This window comes from Egretta garzetta, unplaced genomic scaffold (assembly GCF_000687185.1).
Source record: "Egretta garzetta isolate BGI_Z169 unplaced genomic scaffold, ASM68718v1 scaffold48, whole genome shotgun sequence".
In the NCBI taxonomy this organism is placed as follows: Eukaryota; Metazoa; Chordata; class Aves; order Pelecaniformes; family Ardeidae; genus Egretta; species Egretta garzetta.
In genome coordinates, this window is record NW_009260595.1 from 535952 (window position 1) to 559290 (window position 23339).

The 23339-nt window shown below is 35.8% G+C and overlaps 1 protein-coding gene across 3 annotated transcripts in view; it reads right to left on the bottom strand.

Moving 5' to 3' along the window:
* PTPN4 (protein tyrosine phosphatase non-receptor type 4) overlaps positions 1–23339 on the bottom strand; it is an 88944-nt gene that overhangs the window by 36465 nt on the left and 29140 nt on the right. For all 3 annotated transcript variants that reach the window (XR_004842747.1, XM_035900231.1, XM_009644681.2), the window contains exons 4-12: positions 23225–23267; positions 23049–23127; positions 19028–19072; positions 18737–18789; positions 16382–16502; positions 15189–15276; positions 13341–13429; positions 7250–7313; positions 845–1017 (exon numbers count right to left, since the gene is read on the bottom strand). Coding sequence is in view for 2 of the 3 variants with exons in the window: in XM_035900231.1 (XP_035756124.1) it covers positions 845–1017; positions 7250–7313; positions 13341–13429; positions 15189–15276; positions 16382–16502; positions 18737–18789; positions 19028–19072; positions 23049–23127; positions 23225–23267 (755 nt within the window). In the remaining variant the exon portion in view is untranslated. The remainder of the gene's footprint in view (positions 1–844; positions 1018–7249; positions 7314–13340; positions 13430–15188; positions 15277–16381; positions 16503–18736; positions 18790–19027; positions 19073–23048; positions 23128–23224; positions 23268–23339) is intronic.

The following is a 23339-nucleotide window of genomic DNA, read 5'->3' on the forward strand; positions in this document are numbered from 1 at the left end:
TCCCCTTGTACGTCACAGACACTGTTGCCATTCTAAACAGATAATTAGTAGTAGCTCCATTATTCTCTACTTCAGGCACGATTTAAACCATCAGCATTCTGCATTACTTGCAGAAACAGTTAACTCTGTTACTTAACTAAGAATTTTTTTTTTTTTTTAATGAAAAGCATAAAACACTTTAAAAACCAACACCACCCACTCCATCGTTAGAACAGAAATTGTACTTTGGATTACAGTTATTCCACAGTCATTCTTTGTACCTCCAAGCTTTTTGCCTATTATGTTAAGTTCATCCTTAAAAGGTAGGGACTTAATTTCACCCTTACTTTCTAAACTCCTGGTTTTGGTGCAGAACACGTTATGTCTTTTGTCTGCACCTAGCTGCCTATTTGTACACATCTAGCTTAAGTGGGCTTTACTTGTACAAGCTTCTTTTCATCAATTTCTGTTTGATCTCTATTTAGGTCTGTTTTGCTGCAGTTGCTGCACACAGGATCTGAGATCCATCAGTTTTCAAAAACACCAGGCCAAAGACTTTGAAATTCTGAGACAACATTTTTTTAAGATAAACATAAGCCAGCAGGTAAAAGCAAGGGAAGAAATGCAGCCTGTGAGACAATCTCAGAGTACGAGCTCAATAACGACTGCTAATAACAATAATTGTATTTCCAAGATATCCTTGAATATTACAGACAACATTTGAAACTTAGGTCAACAGGGGAGGGGAACAGTTGCAGGATTCAAAAGCTACTTTAATTATGGTACCTTTTAATACAGATTCTAAATAATTCCCTATGTTTATTGATGAGTTGCCCGTTCTCTTATGTTTCAAATCAGCACTTACCAGTACCGGAACTTGGAACCCAAAGTGAAATAATGTGCAAAAAAGTTCTTCTGAGGGGGGAGTGGTCTGTCCAAGCGGAAGAACGTGTGATGTTCAACACAAGCTTTCCACAGATTCTTACATGCTCGGTAATTCACCATATTGAATCCCAGTAACGTTTCTCTAGATTCATGCTAAAAATGAGAAAAATTTATTTCAGATAAAAACTATTCCCAGTTACTTTCGAAATGAAGAGAAATACTGTTAGTTTTGGTGTTGTTTTTTTTAAAAATTATGCTTTTTGAAGTGGTTCTCTAATTTTACATTAACTTTATGTATTATAAACCCTTTTAAAATACCTACATTTTCTTTAAAGTAATTTTTTTTTCTTTTTTTTTTTTAAATGAGCCTGCTCAACAGTCTGTTTAGTGATATTGAAACCAGTCTAGATGGGAAGAAATGACCCAAAAAGATAGGACCCAAACTACAGTAAAAAATCTCTGATGCAAGAACTCGGAGGCAAGATGACTCCCTATTTCAAGATTACTACAGTTAAGACAAGGAATTGTCATACACACTTGACAATTACAGATTGGGAACAGGTATTGACCTCAAGAGCAACTGATGTGCCTACTTCTAAATGATTAATTAGGTTCATGGTAAAGGAAAGAAGCAAAATTGCAAAGCAAGCTAAGATATTCTGCCTGTTGAGGGAGCTTGATTACAAACTTTGTAGGTCAGAAAACATCATCAGCACTCTCCTTTCTCTTCACAGTACTAAATCCTCCACATCATTTAGCAAACCTTAACTGTTTTCACTTAGCAGTAAACTTCTTTTCCAAGTTAAGCTTTTGCTGGCCTGCTCATCAATTAGATCTGCTGAGATACCAAAGCATAGGCCCACAACTCGTGTCACAGTGTTGTATTTGGGAAGTCGTCATGACTAATGGCTAAGAATGATGCTATTTTCAGCCACATGATGAATTTGGGGTAAGAATAAAATTGATTTAAAGACTCAACAGCAAATTCTGAGTATCTATTAATGAAATTCAAGAAATTATAGGCAAGAAACTAAAACCTGATATTTTGCTTCAATTTACAAAAATTACTTCTATCTCTTTTCTTAGTTTCCAAATATCACCAACTGTCCCCTGTATTTTCGAGACATGTTAACAGAAGTACTTGAAAACAAAAAGTCACAAAGAAGGTAACTGAAATTAAGTCCATTACCCATTCAGTTAAAAAAGGCTTTATCAACAATGTCAATGTATAATAATATAAACAAGATACATTACTATTCTGCAAGGGAGCAACTATGTGAAATTATGGACTGCCTCATCTGGATCCAGTAAAGGACAAATCAGCTAAGATTTTAGATTCCAACAAAGAGTTCTTATGATGTAGCAAATTTTAATGCTCTGTCAGCCTTTTATACTGTTGGAAAAGAGAATTTGACAAGTTATATGAGCTGATGATCATGCATTTTCATGTCACTCAAAGCATTATAATTTATGGGTTGGGGGGGGATATCCTGCTGTTTCCCCTAGTTTGTATTCCAGAGAACAAGCCGATCTGATTCTCATGCCATCTGATCACTAGATCAGGCATGAAGCATGAAGGAGGAGCTGGTATCACATGATGAGAAGGAGCTACAGCTAGATCAGCTTAATTGTAATGCGAAACAGCACTTTCACAGGAACTTGGTGTGTTAGAGCTTTAAAGGTACCTTAACAATAGTTCTATTCATAGCTTCTAAGGCTTTCATTGCAGTGCAGACAGAACGGATTCTCAAACCCTACCCTTCATCTCAATTAGCTAGGAATCATTTTTTAAGGTAAAGATGAGTGTAAGATATTGGCTCCTAAGTGCACCCATTCTTTTCCTATCTACCCTTGCAGGTTCTGTAATATCCAAGCGTAACTTGGGTGCTTGAAATTTATCTTTGCTGATGATTCTGGGGTGCAAGACCTGACTCTACTGCTGTCCGGTAGCTGGATTTAGAGTTAGATTGTTCCTGCTTTCCCTGAAAATAGCAGGCCTGAATCAATGTGGCCTTAGCATAAGACCCCAAGGCAACACTTATAACGTCTGTGGTACTTCAGCCAAAAGCACATAAAATAACAGGACAGTTATACTGCAGCCTATGAGAACGTTTTTATAGCACAAGGCTCCGGGAAGATGCTGAATGCTCTGTGGTATGACGACATACAGGTAATTTCAGGGTTTTAGGTCTGTTGAGACAGTTAGAAGACTACCCCAGGGAGTCATAGTTGGATTCTGCTCTGAGATTACTATCTTACTAATTGTGTCCACGGTCCCTACTAGAGGGAGGAAAACAGACTGCTTGCTATGGAGGGGGAAAAGAGTGAAGCAGCTGGAATGCAGCACATGTTGAGGCTCAGGGTCCAGACATGAAACTATAGGTAAGCCAAACACCACCATGTAAGTTAATTTAAATCATAACCTTACAAACGTACACCACGTGGCAGGCTACCTACAGAGTCCAAGAAGAAACACTGGAGCAATAGGGCAAAGTAAAGTCTAAGTCATGTTTGTGGTTCTTATTAAAAGGACAAAAAACAGACAAAAAAAGCAGAAGAGATACTAGTGCCTTCTCACATACAACAGCTCAGCCCCACCTTGGGTAGGGACATTAATTCAAACCCACCTTTGCCCGATTTGAAACAAGGACTTCAGAGCAGGTGTCTCAATGCTCAGGAGAGAAACTGGGTTGAAAAACATATTCTCCAGTGGGTCTCTCACTTTGCCTAAACAAAAAAAATCCCAGAACAAAGCAAAAATCCCCTACCCCCATCTCCAAGAGAGACAAAAAGCCTTGCCCCTTATAAGCAGCAGATGCTCCAGAGACTCAAGATATTCCAGACAGCGGACAAAAGTCCTGTGGAAGCTTAAAAGCAACCACAGATTGGGCCAACAGTATCTGCTCTTCACGTAAAACCATGACAGCAGAAACTTTGACAGGATTAAGCAACAATTGAGTAGGCATCTAATGAATGCCAGCATTACTTAAGACCAAGTATGTACTTGGGCAGATAAGCCCATATATCACCTTGTGATTCTAGCCCGAGTTATTTCTAAAAGTCAGTAAGAAGAAAAAGTTCAAAGCACAAACTTCAGACACACAATCTATAATTAAGAAAAAAAAAAAATATATATATAATTTTGGCCACTCAGTGAAACCGGGTCTTGTTCATGGACAAAAGCTATGATATTGTTTCATCACACACTCAAGTGATTTTTAGAGCCCAGATGTCCACTGAAAAGAGCAGAAGAACAGGCTGAACAGCTTATTTGGCTGTTGAAGAATCAAGAACATTAAGTATGCCGAGTAGCATGAAGAGTTTGATACTGACTATTGACACTACAACAGCCAAGGGTTCAATTAACTAAAACCGGAGAAGCTTAGGGAAACATCTAGAAACTGAATATTCTTAAACAGCTTCAAGGCATGTAAGGGAAGCAGCATATGGAACAGACAGAACAAACAAAAACATGGTGGAAAAACCCACCACTGAAGTTATGGCTCAGGGGGCTTCTAATGTTGGGTGAAGAAGTCATACATATAACATTCTTTCGCCCTCTCCTCCCCAAAACATGAAGAAACAATGGAAAGAAAATCTACTCCAGTGGATGCGTGCTCCAGGTATATAATTGTCAGAATACACAATCAGCTTCCATTTAAGATTATATTACACTACCAGTGGAAAATGACTTTGACATTAAACTACTTCATCTGACTTCCTTTAAGTGATTTATTTAAACACAGATAAAATCTATTAAAAGTAGGCAAATTATTCTTTACTTATGTTGGTGCCTCTAAGCCATGCCAAGTCAGGGAATAAATTTAATAGGTGATTAAAAGATAAGACACTTGCACTTTTGAGGACAGTTGCAATTAAAAGCTCTCAACACTCATTAGCAGTATTTGAAAAATATCTGTTTAGGACTACTTGAAAGCATATGTAGCCCAGTTTGGAAAAAAAACCACAAACCAAACCACTGGAAAATTCCTCTCCCAAGTCCACTAATTTAATATCCTATAGCATCTCAGCTTTGCATCAGAATAAATACGGTTACTCAGCTGTACAATTTGTTATATATTTACACACAACTTTGAAACACATCATCAGCATACCATGAATATATTTTCACTGCCATATCGTAAATCAGTGCTTTTGAATATACACTCAAAGCACTAGACCAGAGGTATTTTACATACCAAATGTGCAATCACTGAGTCACTTCACCTAGTTTCTGATGCCTAAAAAGAGCCATTTAGGTTCCCTTTACTGTTAATGGGAGTGAAAGCAAAAGCAAGCATATACCACCAGAGAGCAACTTAATCCATCCTAAAACGTACACTTGCAATTCAAGCAAGACATTTCACCCTTTGCATGTGTCTGGTTGCTCTAGAGGAAGTCTGATGTTGGAAGTAACAATTTTAATATTAGGTTTGATTAAAAAATTAGTTTAAGTATGCCTTCTTTGGAAGCCAAATTTGAGCTTTGATCTTAATATATTCATGACTTGGAATGAATGAAAATTAAATTCTTGCCATCAGTTTTCATCTGATACATAGAGTTTAAAGAAAAACAGTACAAGGCTTTTTAATTTGTTGGCTTAGATAAGATGTCTCAGAAGAGAAATTACATTAGTTACATATACTACATTCTGGTGCAAGTAACAATATGCAGAGTATTAAAAAACAAGAGAAAAAACAAGATGAGAAAGCTATCTTTATATTACCTTCAATTATATGCAGAATTTTTTTTCTACAGAAAATAGAGAAAACACTGAAGTACAGTACCCTATCTGATTTTATATGTAGGCATCTCAGTCTTCAAGGTCCTGAACTCTGCCACTACAGGCTTTTCCTCAAGTTCCCATTTAGAAAACAACCACAGTTCATAATTGCTGAATTCCAAATAAAACCTCCAATTCTCAACTCGGATCTAAATACAACATTCCTGCAACTGTAATGGAAGTTGCACACACCGGTATCAAGACAAAATTTGACCTCTGGGTTGTCAGAGATCAGTTTGCCTTTGAGAACTTGCCCCTAGCTCCTGCAGAGTATTAAGAAATACCTGTGCACCACAATGAAATATTCCTTCCCCACTTTTTTGTATCATTACCATTTTTCTGCTCACATTACATGATGTCTGCTCACACTGACAGATATTCCCGTTTACTTAATGTAAAAGCCAAAGTTAATTTCTTTCTACATGTAATGACTCCAAAATCCTCTAACTCCTGTTACCCCAATTCCAAACTGATAGCTACTCACACTGCTCCAAGCACATGGGTTAAACTTCTCCTGCCAAGTAATACATAACAAAGCATCTGCCTGTGGTCAGTTAGTCCCATGTGTGAAAAGTGCAAACTCCTGGGCCTCATTTTAAAGGATCTGCTTTTAAGATACACAGTTTGACTCCTGATTTCAGTACTAGTACTAGTCACCAGCCATGGGCCTGACCTGACGTGACAGGTGTTTCCTCCTTATATTTTTCTTGCTTAACCATATTGTCTCTAAATCTGCAGTAGTCCTATAGTACTCAGGATGTATTTCTGCCTAGATTCCATCTTTTTTATCTAGTCAGTAACTCTGCATTTCAGGTCTTCAAATCCTTTCAGCTGTGAGAACTGCACAAAAGCTTTTAACTAATCTGATGAGTTAATCACAGTCATATTTTTAATTATTTCCTCCATCTTTCCCCAGTGATATGTCTGTGATGGGTTTAAGAGTCTAATCTCTTGGAGGCATGGAACAATCCATTTCTTGCTGAATTAAATGCGCAGTGGTCCTGTGGTGCTTCACATGGTAGCCAACACACAACACAGGCAGTGAAACACACATTCTTCACAGAAAACTTCAACTTTTTCCCCAACAAATTTAGAAGTACGCATCAAAAATTATGAAACATAATTTAAAACTGCAAAAACATTTTTATCTCTTCTGTTTAACTATAATACAGCCAGCTTGTATTACTAAATATGAATACAAAGCAGCATGTTTTAATCAAACATTTACTTACAAGCACATACACAACTAGAAGCAGCATTAAGCATTACCTTTAATTTGGTTTCTTGTGAAATTTAAATTTAATATTGATTTACTTTCAAGCTTTTCAACATTTGTCTTATATAAGCAAGTTAAATTTCCTGCATACAAATGTAAAACTAAACTTATCTAAGATATAAGGCAAATCAAATGAAAAAAAAGTCTTATAAAGCATGTAATGGCCCATTTGAGAACTGAAATATCCAGAATGCTGGTGAAGCTGGACTTTTAATTGCAGATAAAGACAAGAATCAACATAATATCAGTCAGTATAACGTAGACGTGCAGTACAAAGAAATTTCATTGCTCTCATTTTTTGAAATGAAATTTAAGACAGTACTTACCAATTCTTTCCTAAGTTGAATAAAAAACTGTTTGCACTTAAAAGAAATTTTTACAATCTTCAACCTAAATGAAAAATAAAATCACAATATTTAAACACTTAGTATACTGAATCATGGTTAAAGGCTTAAATACACCCACAGAAAATATACTTTCTAGAGAGGCCAGATTTCATTTCATGCCCATGAAATTTCCATAGACAAAAAATAACATATCAAAGATTACATAAAATAGCTTGTATAATTTGAAATTTATGAGCCGTATACTTGTTTCCATCCTAAACCCAAGGCAGTTGCTAATTTAAGTATCCTTTCCCAGTTCCAAAGTCCAAAGAGGTATTCTATCCCCAGGTCATTCCAACCAAATGTTCTCTTTTCTCAGAAATTTCTTCACCTGATTCCTGAAAGACATACTCTTTCTCTATGTTCTTACATGTCTTTAATTATAACCAGAACTTGTTTTAGTAAAATAGCTCAGGCAAGATATAAACACAGAGATAAGGACTTGTGATCTTGGTATTTATAAAGTTAAAAAACAAAACAAAAAATCATCTCACTATGAAGAGGAAAAAACATTTAAAGTATCACATGACAGGGAAAAATCAGCCTACAGATCTTTTTGTCTTGGAGGTTATCTATAAGTATACAAGATGCTGGCAGTAATTCCAGACAATTTTGGATGGTCACTGTAATGCCAGTTATGCTAAATGAGAAAAGACAGGCCGTATTTCCATCACAATCTAGTTATACACTTTTTCAAAGAAATGCAATATTAGGATAGTGCGCATCCTATATTAAATATATTGGAGTATTATTTTGGTCAAGAATAAAAGCAAGGTTACAATTGTAACAAGAAAAAACATTAACTTCTGTGACTTTTAAAAGGAACAACTGATACAATACTGCAAACTGTAGAACACTAAATTCAAATGCTATGTCACTCAGAAGATATTTCGCTGACAATTGTCATGAAACTCAAAGTAAAAGAGAATCTAGATCACACAGTGAACTTGCAGGAAATTACAAGCAAACTCTTCAGGGTTTTTCTTCAACCTTTTACACAGCACGTTTATACAGAGCACCCTAACTAATCTGAACTGTCATCTCTGATAGTCCCTGTACTTCAAGTTATTATATTGGCTTGATAAAGCTACAAAAGAAAGAAAAAAAAAAAACCCAAACCAAACAAAATGTCAACGAAGGCAGTGCTACAATTTTTGAGATAAACTTAATGATGAAGAATATACAGGGACCTCAATAATGACTGGAATTACCACCTGCATATTAATCACTGTATTGAATAAAAAACCCTCTAGACTAGGAAGCATGAGAAGCAAACATTAACAGACACCTAAGTTGGATATCTATAGATATAGAAATTATCTTCTTAACTAAATCAAATGGAGGCATTTTTCTCCAGGGGATTATTCGGAGCAGGAACCTAACTTGGATGTCCTAACTTGTTGAGAGAGTTTCTATCTCCAATAACATTAAGGGAGTTTGTGAATATTAGCCTTTAAATTATGCTTATTTAAATATTTTCCGATTTCTTTTTTCTTTCCTAGCTTTGCCATTAGTAAAAAAAAAAAAAAATTAAAAAAGCAGCAGCTATAACTGTCTTTTTTTTTTTTTAATTCTTAACAAATTGTTGCTATTGCAGTTAGTTTCTCAGGGATTAGAAACTAAAAAGGGGGCTAACAGTTTATCTACTGAAATCAAGTTATTCCACTGGCAATGCAGCAATTTTCTTAGCACCTCCTGTAACAAACAGTTGCTTAAGAATGATTAGAGATGAGTCTTAAATTTGCTGGATGGGATAGACACTAGTGATTATAGCAGTCTGACTGTGGGGGGGGAAAAAAAAAAAAACAGAAAAAGGTTTTATTAGACTATTTAGGCTGCTGGTAATCAGAAATATGTTGTGATTGATTTTCTAAAATTTTGGGGTACAGGGCAATTAAAAGAACCTTTTAATATATATCTTCTAAAAACTGAACTGCATACACTCTAAAACATATCAGATTTGCTTTGCATGCCAACAGGAAACGTGAAAATAAATAAAAAACATTCCATTTGTAAAAACATTCTACTACCTTTTACTGTTGTTTTTCCCTCTTTTGCTAAAGAACTTACTGCCTTTGGTGATTTACAGACTCAAGGAGAATGATAAGGATGAAAGCTATACATACTGGTTTTTAATCCGACCCCATAATTTAGGCAGAGTGAGGTCAGCTGCCTTTTAAGCCTGCAACCATTTGGAACAGACTCAAAACTATAACAATAAGGTCTAACTCAACCCATAAAAGTCACCATTCAAGTACAAAGAAATGACTCAGTAAAGCTCAATCTCAGCTATTTTGGAAAAATACAGCAGATAAGAGAGAGTTCATATGTATTGCTCACAGGCTGCTAGTCATTAAATAAAGATATCCATACTCGGCCGAAGCAAAAGGTATGTCTGCCTATGGTTCCTTTCTCTGACTGTTGGCAATGGTGCATATCCAAGGAAAGGGTAAGAATAGGCAGGCATCAATAATGTTTTCCTGGTATGATTTTCCAGTTTCCATTTATCTCAGACATCCTAAATCATAAGAGATATCTTTTAAATTATGAGATATTTAAAAATCCTAGTCTAAAATGAAGACTGTACTCAAACACGTGGAAGGAGTCTCATGATACCAAGCCCTGGTTCTCACTAAGGACTTTACCACCCCAACCCTTGCCGAGAAGGTGACAAGGCAGGACACAAGCGATCCAGCAAATTTCTCAACCAAGACTTCTTTGGCACAGGGTCTGGACCTGTCAGCTCAGGAAGATGCTCTTGGTAGCACAACTCACAAACAAGGAAGGACTGTCCAGATTTAGTAGTAAAAGGCAAACGTGGCTCCAGTGGCTGTGAGATGGTGAAGCTAAAGATCCTGAGGGAAGTGAGGAGGGGTGCAGCACATTAAACAACCCTGGAGTTCAGGAGAAGAAACTTCAGCTTGCTCAGAGCTCTGGCAGGCAAAATCCCTTGGAAGCAGCCTTTTGGGACACAGGAATTGAGGATAGGTGGCCAATCTTAAAGGCCACTCTTCTTGATCCACAACAACCCAGATATGCTAGAAAACATGATATGCTAGAAGCACAGAAGGAGGCTAACTTGGATGAACTCGGAACTGCTGACTGAGCTCAAACACAAAAGGAAGTGTACAGGATGCAGAAGCAGGATCAGATGACCAAGGAGGAACACAGCAGTACTACCTATGCATTCAGGGATAAAATTAGGAAAGCCAAGCTGCAACTGCAGTTGCAGCTGCCAATGGAAGTGAAAGGTAAGAAAGCTTCCTAGGGGTACATTGGCCGCAAAATAGAGGCAAAGGAAAGTGTGTCTCCACTGCTGGGCAGGTGATCTAGTAACAAAGGAAAGGCCAAGGTACTCCATGCTCTTCTCCTTTGGTCCTTCAAGGGCAAGATCTGCCCCCTGGATTCACAGGCCTCTGTGCCTGGTAGCAGACTGGGGAAAAGAGGAATTACCCACAATATAAGAAGATCAAGTTAGGACACACTGGATAGAAGGCAGTCTCCTTTGTTTTGCCTTATTCCCTCCTTGTCTCCCTCCTGTTTCATTTCTCCCCATGATCACAAGGATCACAAAATGCAATTTTGATATAGTATCAAATTAAGAGGGAGAAGGCAAAGACAATTTACTTGGTTCTTCTCTGAGCAATACAGTTAAATCTTTGTTTCTTCCCACATACATGCATGTCTATCCTCTCACTTGTCTCAAAACTCAGCCCAGGAGTACTGAAAAAGGGATATCTAAACATTCACTGTAGCCATAAAGCACTGAGAAGACATTACACAGCTCCAGTTTCACAGGAGCAAGAATAAATACAAGCAAGAATAAGTATCAGGACTGGTGTCACTGGAGTAGCTGTATGACTGTGGATAAAAAGGAAAGGTAATAGGTCTACTATTGAGCTATATTGTGAGAACTGACATTTCAGATCCTTACTCATAGCAAAAGAAAGCCTATAATCGGACAAAATGGTGGGGGTGTGTATGCAAGGGGAGGGTGGGGTGTTTTTGTAAAGACCAATTATGTTGGTACTATAGTCTTCACAGGAAGAAATTAATATCCCTGATGTCAGCTGATATGGTTGAATACAAAGAAGAACTGTTTAGGTAATTACACACACACAAAAACCACATTAAGAATTTAGATCAGCATCCCTGGCATGCAAACAATATGAAGCAGAACTCACAGAAACCTCTAGCTTCCAGTAGGGACATGTAGCTTAATTATGACTTACACTGTACATACTCAGTAATTCACTGGTGCGTTTTATAGAACTTGCTTCTACTACTACTGTTTTCCCCCCCAAAACAGCAGTAAAAGCAGCCTGAATTAAAACCTTCCTGATTATTACAGCATTGCATTTACAAAGCGGCCTTAACCCAGAAATGGCTCTAACATTTCAAAACTCTTACCAGCTGAAGGATATCTTTCTTAGAACATGTCACTATTATAAAGGTCTGGCTGACTAGTACGGTAGTTCCAGACTTATCATTGCAAGATCCATATTTAATTTACCCAACTAACCATGGAGACCAAAAATTTACATGCTCCATAACTGCCTCAGGCTTATTTTTCTTTAAATGCTTACAGGCAAAATGTTTACCATGTTCAACTGTATCTGTCTGTGGATAACATTTATATCGTAGCTTTGTCTTTTTTCCTCTACCAAAAATCTACCAAAACTTGACCATTCACAGTGTTCCTCCACATGGTAAACCACCAAATACATAACAGAACTTGAGACTATGCTTAGCACAGGAGACCAGAATGTCTCAAATTCATTGCATTGCAGGAAAGATCAAGACTGTGACTAACATCCTGAATCTCTGCAAGGGAACTTACTAAGTGAGAACAGGTCACTGATTACAGGTAATGGATCTTACCCTGTGCTGACAGAAAACAATAAAAACCCAAAGATTTCAACTGCCCGTATCAGTCTGAATTCAGAGAAAAGTTTTCCCAGTTTCAATTGTGGTAATCAATTTAATCTGTTTATATGAAGATGACAGACCAGCCAAGAACTTTAGAAACGTCCAGTCTGCACTGCCCAAGCACACAAATCAGTAGCAAATGAAAATGCAAAACTTATATTTTTTTCTAGAGCGAACAGGTTTTGTGCCTGGTAAACTACTGCCTGTTATGATAATTATATATGGCTGACTTCACCCACTCAAAATGCTGTTATAGCACACTCAGCGACATATGTAGTAAGAAAGGCTGTCAAAGTGGATTCCAAGCAGGCATAGGAAACCAAGGGAAAGTTACTTCTGAGGGAACTAAAAAAAAAAGCACTGGGGGAGGTGACATAACTTCTGTAAAGCACTATAGAAGTTATAGTGTAGAACAGGATTTCTCATATCTTTCCCCTTCTTACATGAATAAATAAGAACAGAATCCCAGGAAAGCTGATAACTAGAGTAAAGTATTTAATGAGGATAAAACTATGTTTACAGAACAGCTTTAAAAAATATTTTAGTTAAGAGGAAAAATAAATTACAGTTTTTTTCTGCAATAAATGCACTCTTTGATCCTTAGAATGAAAATGGTTATCTATGGATGTAGAGAGGACAATACCCTGAATGCTCCACCTCAGTTATCCTCACGTGCCATACCTACGTTAAATTTAATACACACAGTGCAATTAAATTACACGTGATGAAACCAGGTAAGAGCAATCACTCACCAGGTTAATATTTTTAAGTTCAGTCGTCTCTTTAAAGGCTGTGAGCTAGACCATAGTACTGGCCCTGGCTATGTATAGTTAATTAAATGTAAAGTATGCCTACAAACTCCTGAACAAAAAAATGTATTAAAATTCATTATAGTTTTCACCACAATCATTTAACAGCACAGCATGCAGAACAGGACAAAACCCCATCATAAAATTACCCATAGCACAGCATGAGGTGAATCATTTCAACTTGATATGCTAACAACTAAGTTTCAGTCTTTTTTAAAGCATGTGACACTGGTAGTGGTAAAAATATGTTTTGAAATTCCAAACAAAAAATTAGCTTAAACAGCTGTCCTTACCACTGAAAGGTGTTAATTCGTACTCTGTTCTTAAAAATTAGTATTCCACCTGACATCACTCCAATCATTATTTCATTGTTACTCTGATCCTTTAAAAGAAAAGAGAAAATTACTTGAAGAACAATATAAATATATTTGAAACCTCATATATATTCATTCTCCTCTCTCTCTCAACACACATACCACAGTAAAGCAGATCTCAATAAACATGGAAAGAAATGTGTTATTTAATAAGTGTCCTGGTTTCAGCTGGGACAGAGTTAATTTTCTTCCTAGTAGCTGGTATAGTACGGTGTTTTAGATTTAGTATGAGAATAATGTTGATAACTCACTGATATTTTAGTTGTTGCTAAGTAGTGCTTGCGCTAGTCAAGGACTTTTCAGCTTCCCATGCTCTGCCAGGTGCACAAGAAGCTGGGAGGGGGCACAGCCAGGACAGCTGACCCCAACTGCCCAAAGGGCTATTCCAGACCATATGACGTCATGCTGAGTATATAAACTGGGAGGAGTTGGCCGGGGGGGGGCAGTGGTCGCTGCTTGGGTACAGGCTGGGCATCGGTCATCGAGTGGTGAGCAACTGCATTGTGCATCGCTTATTTTACATATTCTGTATATTCTCTTAACGTTGTTATTATCATCATTCTTGGCTGTTTTGTTAAACTGTCTTTATCTCAACCCATGGGTTTTACTTTTTTATCCCCCCCCCCAGATTCTCTTCCCCATCCCACAGGGGCCAGGGGGAGGAGGGGAATGAGCGAGTGGCTGTGTGGTGTTCAGCTATCTGCTGGGTTAAACCACAACAATAAGTTAAGTAAGAATTAAATTATTCATTCCAATTTAGGACAAGCCTGAATGTTTGCTCAGAGTTCTTTATAAGCTAACATCTAATTTTAGTTTCTTAAGTTACATCTTCTGTCTTCCACCAGCTTCAAAGAAAAACACAATATAGAGTAATCTAGCAGTTTATTACAAGCAACAGCACTAATAGACTGGCTTGATGTTTGCTACACTAAAAGCAACAAGCAACTTAAATTCCTACCTGAAAGGAAATTGCAATCTCAGAATAGAGAGAAGAGAGATTCTAAAACAAACAATATTGTAAGTGTATTTAAATAGCACATTTTTCCTGAAATATCTTTGCACTCTAATCACACACCTACTATAGGTCTCAATATGTGTGCAATAACAGCAGGATACAGACAGCAGTGAAGTGGGGTACGTTTCAAATTCTATTGCAACTTTCTCTAAACTTAAGGAATAGGACAAGAATCTTTATAAAACAGAGGTGTCAGTTACTAAAAATAATTGTATTCAGAGGCTTTGCAGAAATGGTAGCACTGTATTGACAGGGTGAGATCGTTGAGTCAAGACCTCGAGCTACTTGCTTTACCAGGTAAAATCGATGCTTTATCAAATTATAGTGCAGTCACCTTACACTAACAGTTCATATTAGATAATGATGATTTATAATGTGGTTCTAATCAGAACCAAATTAAATATTTTGCAAAGCTGACATCCTTAAATATCAAAAGCACATTCAACAAGCACATTTTACTTATTCACCAGTAGCCAACTGAACTGGCGTTCAGGCCAACAAGGCTCAACCTGAATAACACATGTATAACTAAGCTCAAATTTAAGCAAAGAAATACCCTCACTAGAGCGAAATAGCAGCTACTGAAATTGGTAAATCACAGTTAGTCACCTAATAAGATAATCTAATCATTTTTTTCTCTTATAAGCAGCAGCCAGGAAGGCTCACTAAAAAAAAATAATAAAATATTGATTTGTCCACAGATCTCCGAGGAATCCATTTTTGCATTACAATACTAGTTCATCCAAACTTACCCTTGCATAGTGCAATTCAACTCCATAAAGTTCTAAGGTACGTGCTGTATTGAGATAATTGAACTCTGCTTCTGCAGGAGACAACCCTCTGAAAGAAAGAAGCTAAATCAGGAACATTCTAACATAAGCCCCTACATCAGGCTCCCTAGTGAGCTAAAGCAGAAAATTTGCATTTGTTTTACCAGTTCCACCCCCCACCCTGAAATCTGAATTTCCTTTCTCACTGTCAACAGACTGTAACCCAAAAATTTTAACAGAAAAAAACTTGTGCTTCCACATAGACAAAGACTTGACAAGAGTCCGCAGCACAGCTTGCAAACGGATATGTTTTATTTCTAACGCACTGTATCATTTAAATGTCTGTGGAACTCCAGAATCTGGAAATTACTTTTGCAGTCCTGTATTTTGTATTGGTAACAGCAATTTCTCTCCAAGGTTCACCCTTAAAGTTTCAATTACCATCAACTCACTCTAATTTCTTTATGCTACCTAAAAGAATTTGCTAAGCCATTGACTGAAATATAACATTCAGTAGTTTCTAAAGCCAACAACATGCCCCAACTAAGCAAATGTTTTTGTAAACATAGCTTACATTTTGTTAAATTTAACTGTAACAAAAAGTACTTAAGTTCTAGAATACCAAGGAACCATCACTGAAAAGTACCACAATGTTACACACTGGAAAAAAAAAATATTTTCCATTGCTTCATTGCCTTTTCCTCTTTAGTGAAAGGTCACAGACACACACACAGGAAAGAGCAGATACTGAAGAAAAGGACTTTGTTACTTCTAAAGTAACTCTTGTTTACTGGTGAGAACAAAGCCTTTATGCACAGAGCATTCTTAAAGACTGAAAAAAAACTCTTGAAGAAATTATACCCTGCTAAATTAATATCCTATGCAATACACACAAACACTATTTTCAGTGTACCTTTAACACGTTAATTATTTCACTTATTTTCCCTGTCATTCTGTCATAGATATTCTATCTGTGCAGAGTATCAATGGTATTTATCACACAGACAATCTACCCCCCCCAAAAAATCACATTAAACATACTCTTAAAAAAAAAAAACACCAACAAAAAAACCCCCAGAAACCTTTAAGACAAAATACTCATTTTTATACAATAGCACAGCACCAGCAGTAGGATTTGACAAAGTCAGTCAATAACTTCTGCTGTAAATCCTTACATGTGCTGCTGATGTAATTTTGCTATTTCTTTTTCAAAGTCTTGAGGCTGGCTAGGGATGAAAGAATAGTCTGAGAGGTAGCCTGGCAAGTTTTCTGAATGGTTGTAGTCTCCCAGCTCGGCTAAAATATTAAAAAGAGAGGTTATTGTTTATCACTGATGTACTTGGCATTGTGCAATGCCCCCAAATTCACAAGAGTCTGCTCCCACATACTTTATGATCTACAGCAAACAAAAATAGAGAAGACATTTGAACTCCCCTTTTCCCTTTTGCATAAACAGTCACATTCTCAGTGAATACCGTGGAGATCATTTAAAGAGAGCTTTGAGTAGGTACTTATGAAGGAAGTTTATGAAGTGTTTAGTTTTTAATACACAAATTAATACATAAATGCTCTCATAATGGCTAGCACTAAGTAATATACTTCAAGGTATTTGATTTTTTTCTTTTCCTATTTTACCTTTGCTCGCTTTCATGTGATTAGACTTTAACACTACAACTGCTATTTCTTCATGAATATCTGCAAAACCCACCAACTCATTCTGTACCAAGATATATTCAGAAGCATTAGAAAAATATTTTTTTGCACATTCAATTGTATGTATGGAAAAAAGTACACATACATACAACTACATTGAAACTACTTCGCTTGAAACTAGTAAAAAGTGCATTTACATAATTTCTAACACCTTCTTAAAATTATAAGAAATAAATTAAAATCACATTTATTTTCAGAATAAGAAACATACAACAACAGTTGCAAAAAATACAGGCTTTGAGGCTTTCTAACTATAATCCAAAAAAAAATCAGCTTTAAATATCTGTAATCCATGTAACAGACCTACAGCGATAGATAAACAACGTAACGTGAAAACTGGAAAGTTCACAGCAACACTACATGACGTGGGGTCTTGGGCAGGCCTACTGACAGTTTTATGGGGCATGGAAGAACTGACAAGAGGGATGAAGGCACTCGTGGAGCGGGAGGATAAGCAAGGGAAGGGAAGGTAGGAAAGAAGTCTGGGGCACTTGCACTGCCAGAAACAGATCCTATTTTAAATAATTTTAAAATTGGAAAACGGGACCAGGTTTCGTAACAGAGTACATGCCTTGCTAAAGTCTGCTACAGAGAATACAGGACTGTCTGATAACTACATCTGCTGTTTACCTATATTTATAAAGAATCCCAAGAGCTAAACCCAGAGAGAGTTTAGTAATAGGCATGCACAGAAAATTATTAGACACGGGTCTGCACACTGAAGAACTTAAGGGCAGTGGGATATCACATGTAAATGTAACTACAATTCACTGTGCATACTCACCACTTTTACAATATTTGAAATATAAAAATATTGCATTATTAATAGCTGAAAATGTTATAAACTTTTCACAGTGCCTGCTTCATTATCAAATACTTCATCTCTTCTAAGGCAAATACCTAAAGCATGCAGCACTTGCAGTACATATCTATTTCCAAGTAGCTGGAGTTTGGGAGTTTTAAGACAAATTGCTCTATTGATTGATCTGGAAAAAGGTGATCACTTATCAAAACTATGCATTAAAAAATTACATTAATACTTTCATACATTTTTCCCTGAAAAAATTAATATGGACACTACTTCTCTGGTATGTACAAAGTATACAAACTACTAAATGAAATGTAGATATAAGTATCTTTAATAGTAGAAAACCACATGAATATAGATGGATGTATCAGGATTGCCTATAAAACTGAATTTCTGACAACCACAAGTTTCAAGAACTAAGTGCTGAACAGTCTTTTAGTTGGTTGGTTATTGTGGGTGTTTGGGGTTTTTTTTCCCACTGAACAATTTAAGCTTATGGAAGAAAATGGGGAGAGAGGAAGACAACTAAATCTCAGTCTTCAAGACTTATGTACTCACTTGATGGTTTAAAATTGACAACACAGGTATTGAACTTTTTGGCTAGATATAACCAGAATTCCCTTTTCCACACCTATTTGGAGGTTCACTATATGGTATGTTAAAAATGTTTACATGTTTAAAAAATGCTTTAGTATCTCTCAAAGGAAAAAACCCAACCACACACTTCAGAATACAGAGAAATACAAGAGGGTTGCTTTGGGGTTTTTTAACTGCATGGGTCTAAAGAAGGAAAGCAGAGAGTTACCAGTATTTTTTCTGTATCTAATTCAGCAAAACATGCTGGAGGAGAAAAACCAACCAACTATATTTCCTTAATCATGAGAAAAGTAGCATTCACGTCCACAAAAATCACCATATAATGCAATACCAACTACATTCTTTAGAAACTAATCAATACTGCTTTTTATGTATTTCAGGACTAACATACACAAATACTAATTATACTTACATTGAACAGCATAGGAAGCCAGAAGAGCAGCAGTATTATAAGGACAGGGCAATCTGTTTTGTTTTTAAAATGAGAAAAAACTAAAATTACATATTTTGTATGAAATTTGGTTACTTTAAAAAACCTGATCTTTCATAGCCTATGAACAAATTGAACAGAAAAATTATTATAAACACTCCTACTTGCATAAAATGTGATTTATTTTAACTGTTTTTTCAGGTGAAATCCCCATCATTAAGTTTTTCTCAACCAAAGGTGCATTTAATGTTTAACACAACAAAAATATCTTACCTTCCAGTAAGAATGTCCTGTTTAATTTGCAAAAAATACTGGTACCTTATTTGAAAAACAAAACAAAACAAAACACACTATAATTAAAAATAAAATTACTTAACCATTTCAATCAGTTTAATGCATTTTGCTTTCAGTTAGTGCAAAACTCAAACTTTACATTTTGCATGCTATTTCTTAAACTCCTCTGGGAAAGAAATCAAACTGAGAGTAGTAAAATAATAATATAACTTTGTAAATTAAACTAGTTACAGGCTATGAAGTTATACATTATATTTCACTAAAAGGCTGCAAATTTTACATTCTACCTGCTTTATTTTCAGTATTTATGTTGAACTTAAAGTTTAAAAAAAAGGACAAAGTGCCTTCATGATGAATGAGCGTGAATAACAGAACTATTCAATATGGCAACTAAAAGTTGAAGTTTGCATCTGTGTATGAAGGTACCTTAATAAGAATGATTTGTACTCCAGGTAGATAAAATTAATTTATTCTCACAGAATATTTTATATTACTCTGTTTTCATTTAAATTAAATAATAACTTTTAGTATTTTGGAGTTACATTATTAAATAAAAGTTGACAATTCTATTATGTCAAACACCTTCCACTTGACTTCCCTTGAACTTCTGAAGTTTTCTTTTATTATGATGCAAGAAAAGCTTGTTTTAGAAATTCATCTAGTCTTCCCATGCCCACTCTTTTCAAGTCAGGAAGGAGATGGAAGCAGCAAAAGGAACAGATGAACACTTTAAAACAAGAACTATTTCCCACCAAACAATGGCAGCAGAAACACTATGACTTAAAAACCCCAACAAACGCAAAACTGCAGATATCCCTCTAAATTACTTCCTTTTTTTTTCTCCAACAAAACCCAAATATTTTGTTCATGTCTCAGAATGAATCTTTTGTTTAAATTTAGTTCCTTCACATTTCACTCAAAGGTTTTAGACAACTTCAAAGTAGTATAAATGCTTATATCAAGTGGCAAATCACACCTGCTGTAAACCTCCAATGACTTCCACTGAGATTGAAGTGGGGTAACAAACAAGACTTAGTGAGATGGCAGAATGTTAGCACAAGCTTAAACTTTCAGCAAAAACCCCTTAAAACAGGGCATAAAAGCAACTGTAGAATTTAGGCTCTAATGCCTTTTTATTTAAAAAAAAGTTTCACTGAGTGGAAAATTTAAACATAACACCTGCTTTTTTATAAATTTGTTCTGGTTTGGGACCTCCTACGTTGTTGTTGTTATTATTATTAAAGTCATAATTATAAAAATCATCTGGTTTCCTTCTTGTAGTTCTGATTTGAAAGTAGAGTCAGCCATACCATTCATTATAAACACTCATCAGAATTACTTATCAAAACCACCTAGTTCAAGTTTGACTGAAACAAAACATTAAATATTTCCCAATATTAACTTGCACCACGAAATTAAAAACAAAATATACCAATTCATGACACATAATATGACTTCCCATAATTGTGTAGTCTTCAGAAAGTGGATTAATTACTACTTTAAAGACTTCCACAAACATTTACAAATATACACACAGAAATCCAATCACTTAACAAGCTAAATGTACTGGAAAGGTAAAGCATTCCGTGTTTGAAAGAAAATGAGGGAAAGCACTTGCAAACTGGCAAGCAAAGACGTCAGTCCATGAGCTCAACTCCTACAAAACCTCCTAGAGGTTCTTTAACTGAGCAGAATGGCAAGAAGCTTAGTTTAAGGTATTAACCTCAAGAAGTTAAACTAAGACATTGTCCTGGCTTTAGAGACCTCAAAATACTTTTTCATTTTCCACCTTAAAATGCATATTGAAATCAAGAGAGACAGATAAAGCAAAATTTCTTTACTTGTTAAAAAAGCAATAAATGACAAGTTAAATTTATATATTAAAAGGATATGCTTCACATGTTTAGCTTGAGCACCTCTTCACAAATATACCGAACAAATCAATTTTTCCTATTTTTCCTGTTAGCATTTATGGCTGCAAAAATGCAGGACAAAAACATTCTGTATGTGCAGCTGCACCTTTTTTTTTTTTTTTTTTGGTGTAATGCTTTATTACAAGTATTCCATGGTACTTAAGGGACCTCATGATTAAGGAACACCAAGCAGAGTTCATTTTCTGTCCAGTGTTTTCAGCAAACAGTGAAGTTAATCGCTTGTTAGCCAACCACCTCACTTTGAACACAGAAGCCTCGCATATTATTGAGCAAAATGGGAAATCAATAGAAGCTTTAGCAATGTAGATCTGAAAAAGCCTGCAAAACAAATTCAGCTAAAACAATGAAGGTGGCATTGCATTACAGTGTTTTCATCTTCCTTATCTCTCTCTCTAGAAAAGGGTAAGACACAGTTATTGGTAACTGGAGTCAACATTAATAAGCAAGTCTTTCTGCCATGAGCAGAACTAATGAAGCCCCATTTCTGACCCAGACAAGCTCCTAAAGTTAAACTCTCCAACACAAGGTGAGCTCCCACTGACCTTTCCTGACCTGGGGCATTTATAACCTTACACGAATTTGCAGAGGTCTAATAAGACATGAGCTTGCACTGAACCTTTCCGTGATGTCTATTCATACTGCTTCACATATTGGCTCATTCCTCTTTTTTCAAGAAATTTCTAAAAACTGAGCGTCTTTGAAAAGTCTCACTTTGAGCTGGAATTGTCAGAAGTTTGTGTTTTGTTTCTTTTCTTAAGTAAGGGGCAAATACCAATTACATGAAAGGACCCCATATTTGTGACATGACATCCTACTTCATTCCAAAAAACCCCATGGATAAAACTCTGTCTATAATAATTCCAAAGACAAACAAGTTTTCTCAGGGGCAATTAGGCCTATTAGCAAAAAAGGCAAGAGTTGACCTAGATACAGCAATCATACATTACTTCTAATCTAAAAGGATGCTGTATTTATAGCTTTGTATTTACAACATAACATTTAAAGAAAACAGTTCTCTCCTTTACTGTTTACTTCACATTGATCAATGTTTACTTTTTTTTTCCCCATCTCCTTAGGAATATTAACATATTGTCCTTTAATTCAAATAACACATTTTTCATTATTTGGATATAGCAAATTGCCAAATTTTCTCAGAGTAAATATTTCAATAAAACAAAGCCTGATCCAGGATTTCTGAGACTGATTTTAGTACATTCTGTCTGCATAGATGTGTGTAAGATTTTGCCCAAAATATGACAAATCAAAAGCAATTATAAACAAACGTGGACTCAAACTTTCACGGTTTTGGTACTTATATTTCTAAAGCTATCCTTAATAATTTAATATTGTTTTTTGAATGGGGCTGACCTGTTTTCACAATGGCTGACATCCAAAAATTCCAATCTGTCAAATCATGCGAGTTATGTAGAGGAGCAGAACTAATTAAGAATACTGAAAATTTGAGGCATTTCTTCAGGGACTAATTGCAACTCACAAGCCTCCTATCTTGATTCACACTGAGCATTTTCTTCAACAGACTTCAACATACTGCTATCAAAAAAAGCTTGCATGCTTCAAGCTCGGACTACAACCGTACAAACAGAGATTAATTTTATTAGTGACAAGCAGAAAATTTGGTGGGGGGGGGGGAAGGGGAGTTGTCAAGAAAAAAATGGAGAAAGCTCAGGAATTTCTTAATCACAAAGGAGAACAAAAGTAAGGATAAAATTAAATTTGTACTCATTGGTGAACAGTGCGATTAACTTTTTCCTCTCTTCTCTATTTTCCCTTTTCTGTTTCTACTTGGTAGTACTTTCTTCATGTAGTTACTTCACTTCGCATATAAAATTGTAAATTTATTCACAGAGGCTTTTTGTTATACTGATTTGATGTAACTGCATAGTTCATATCTGTAATTATTAGGCAAAAATTAGAAGCTTGCACATATGACAAAAATTATTTAAAAGAAAATTTCCATGTTATACCTAAAAAAAAATAATGATAGTTTTCCCCTTAAACATAAGCCTTCTAGAAAACTGTTTTATTGATAAATTTAGTAGACCTACCTTGTATATTCTTCTTGGAGCTTGTTTGGGTCACTTACAAAAAACTTAACTCTGAAGTTCAAACTGTGAGGTGATCCTCCTACAGTCAAGAAAAGTTATTTCTAATTAATCAGGGTACCCTGGAAAAACAGCATAATAACAATATATGAATTGACCAAATACATACATGTACTCACTTTTTAATTGTTTCCTGATAGGTTTGTTTGGATCCAACCACCTCTGGAAAAAGACAAATTTTAACACCAACTTTAGAGAAACAAAAATGTACAAATTATAGCCTTATACATTAAG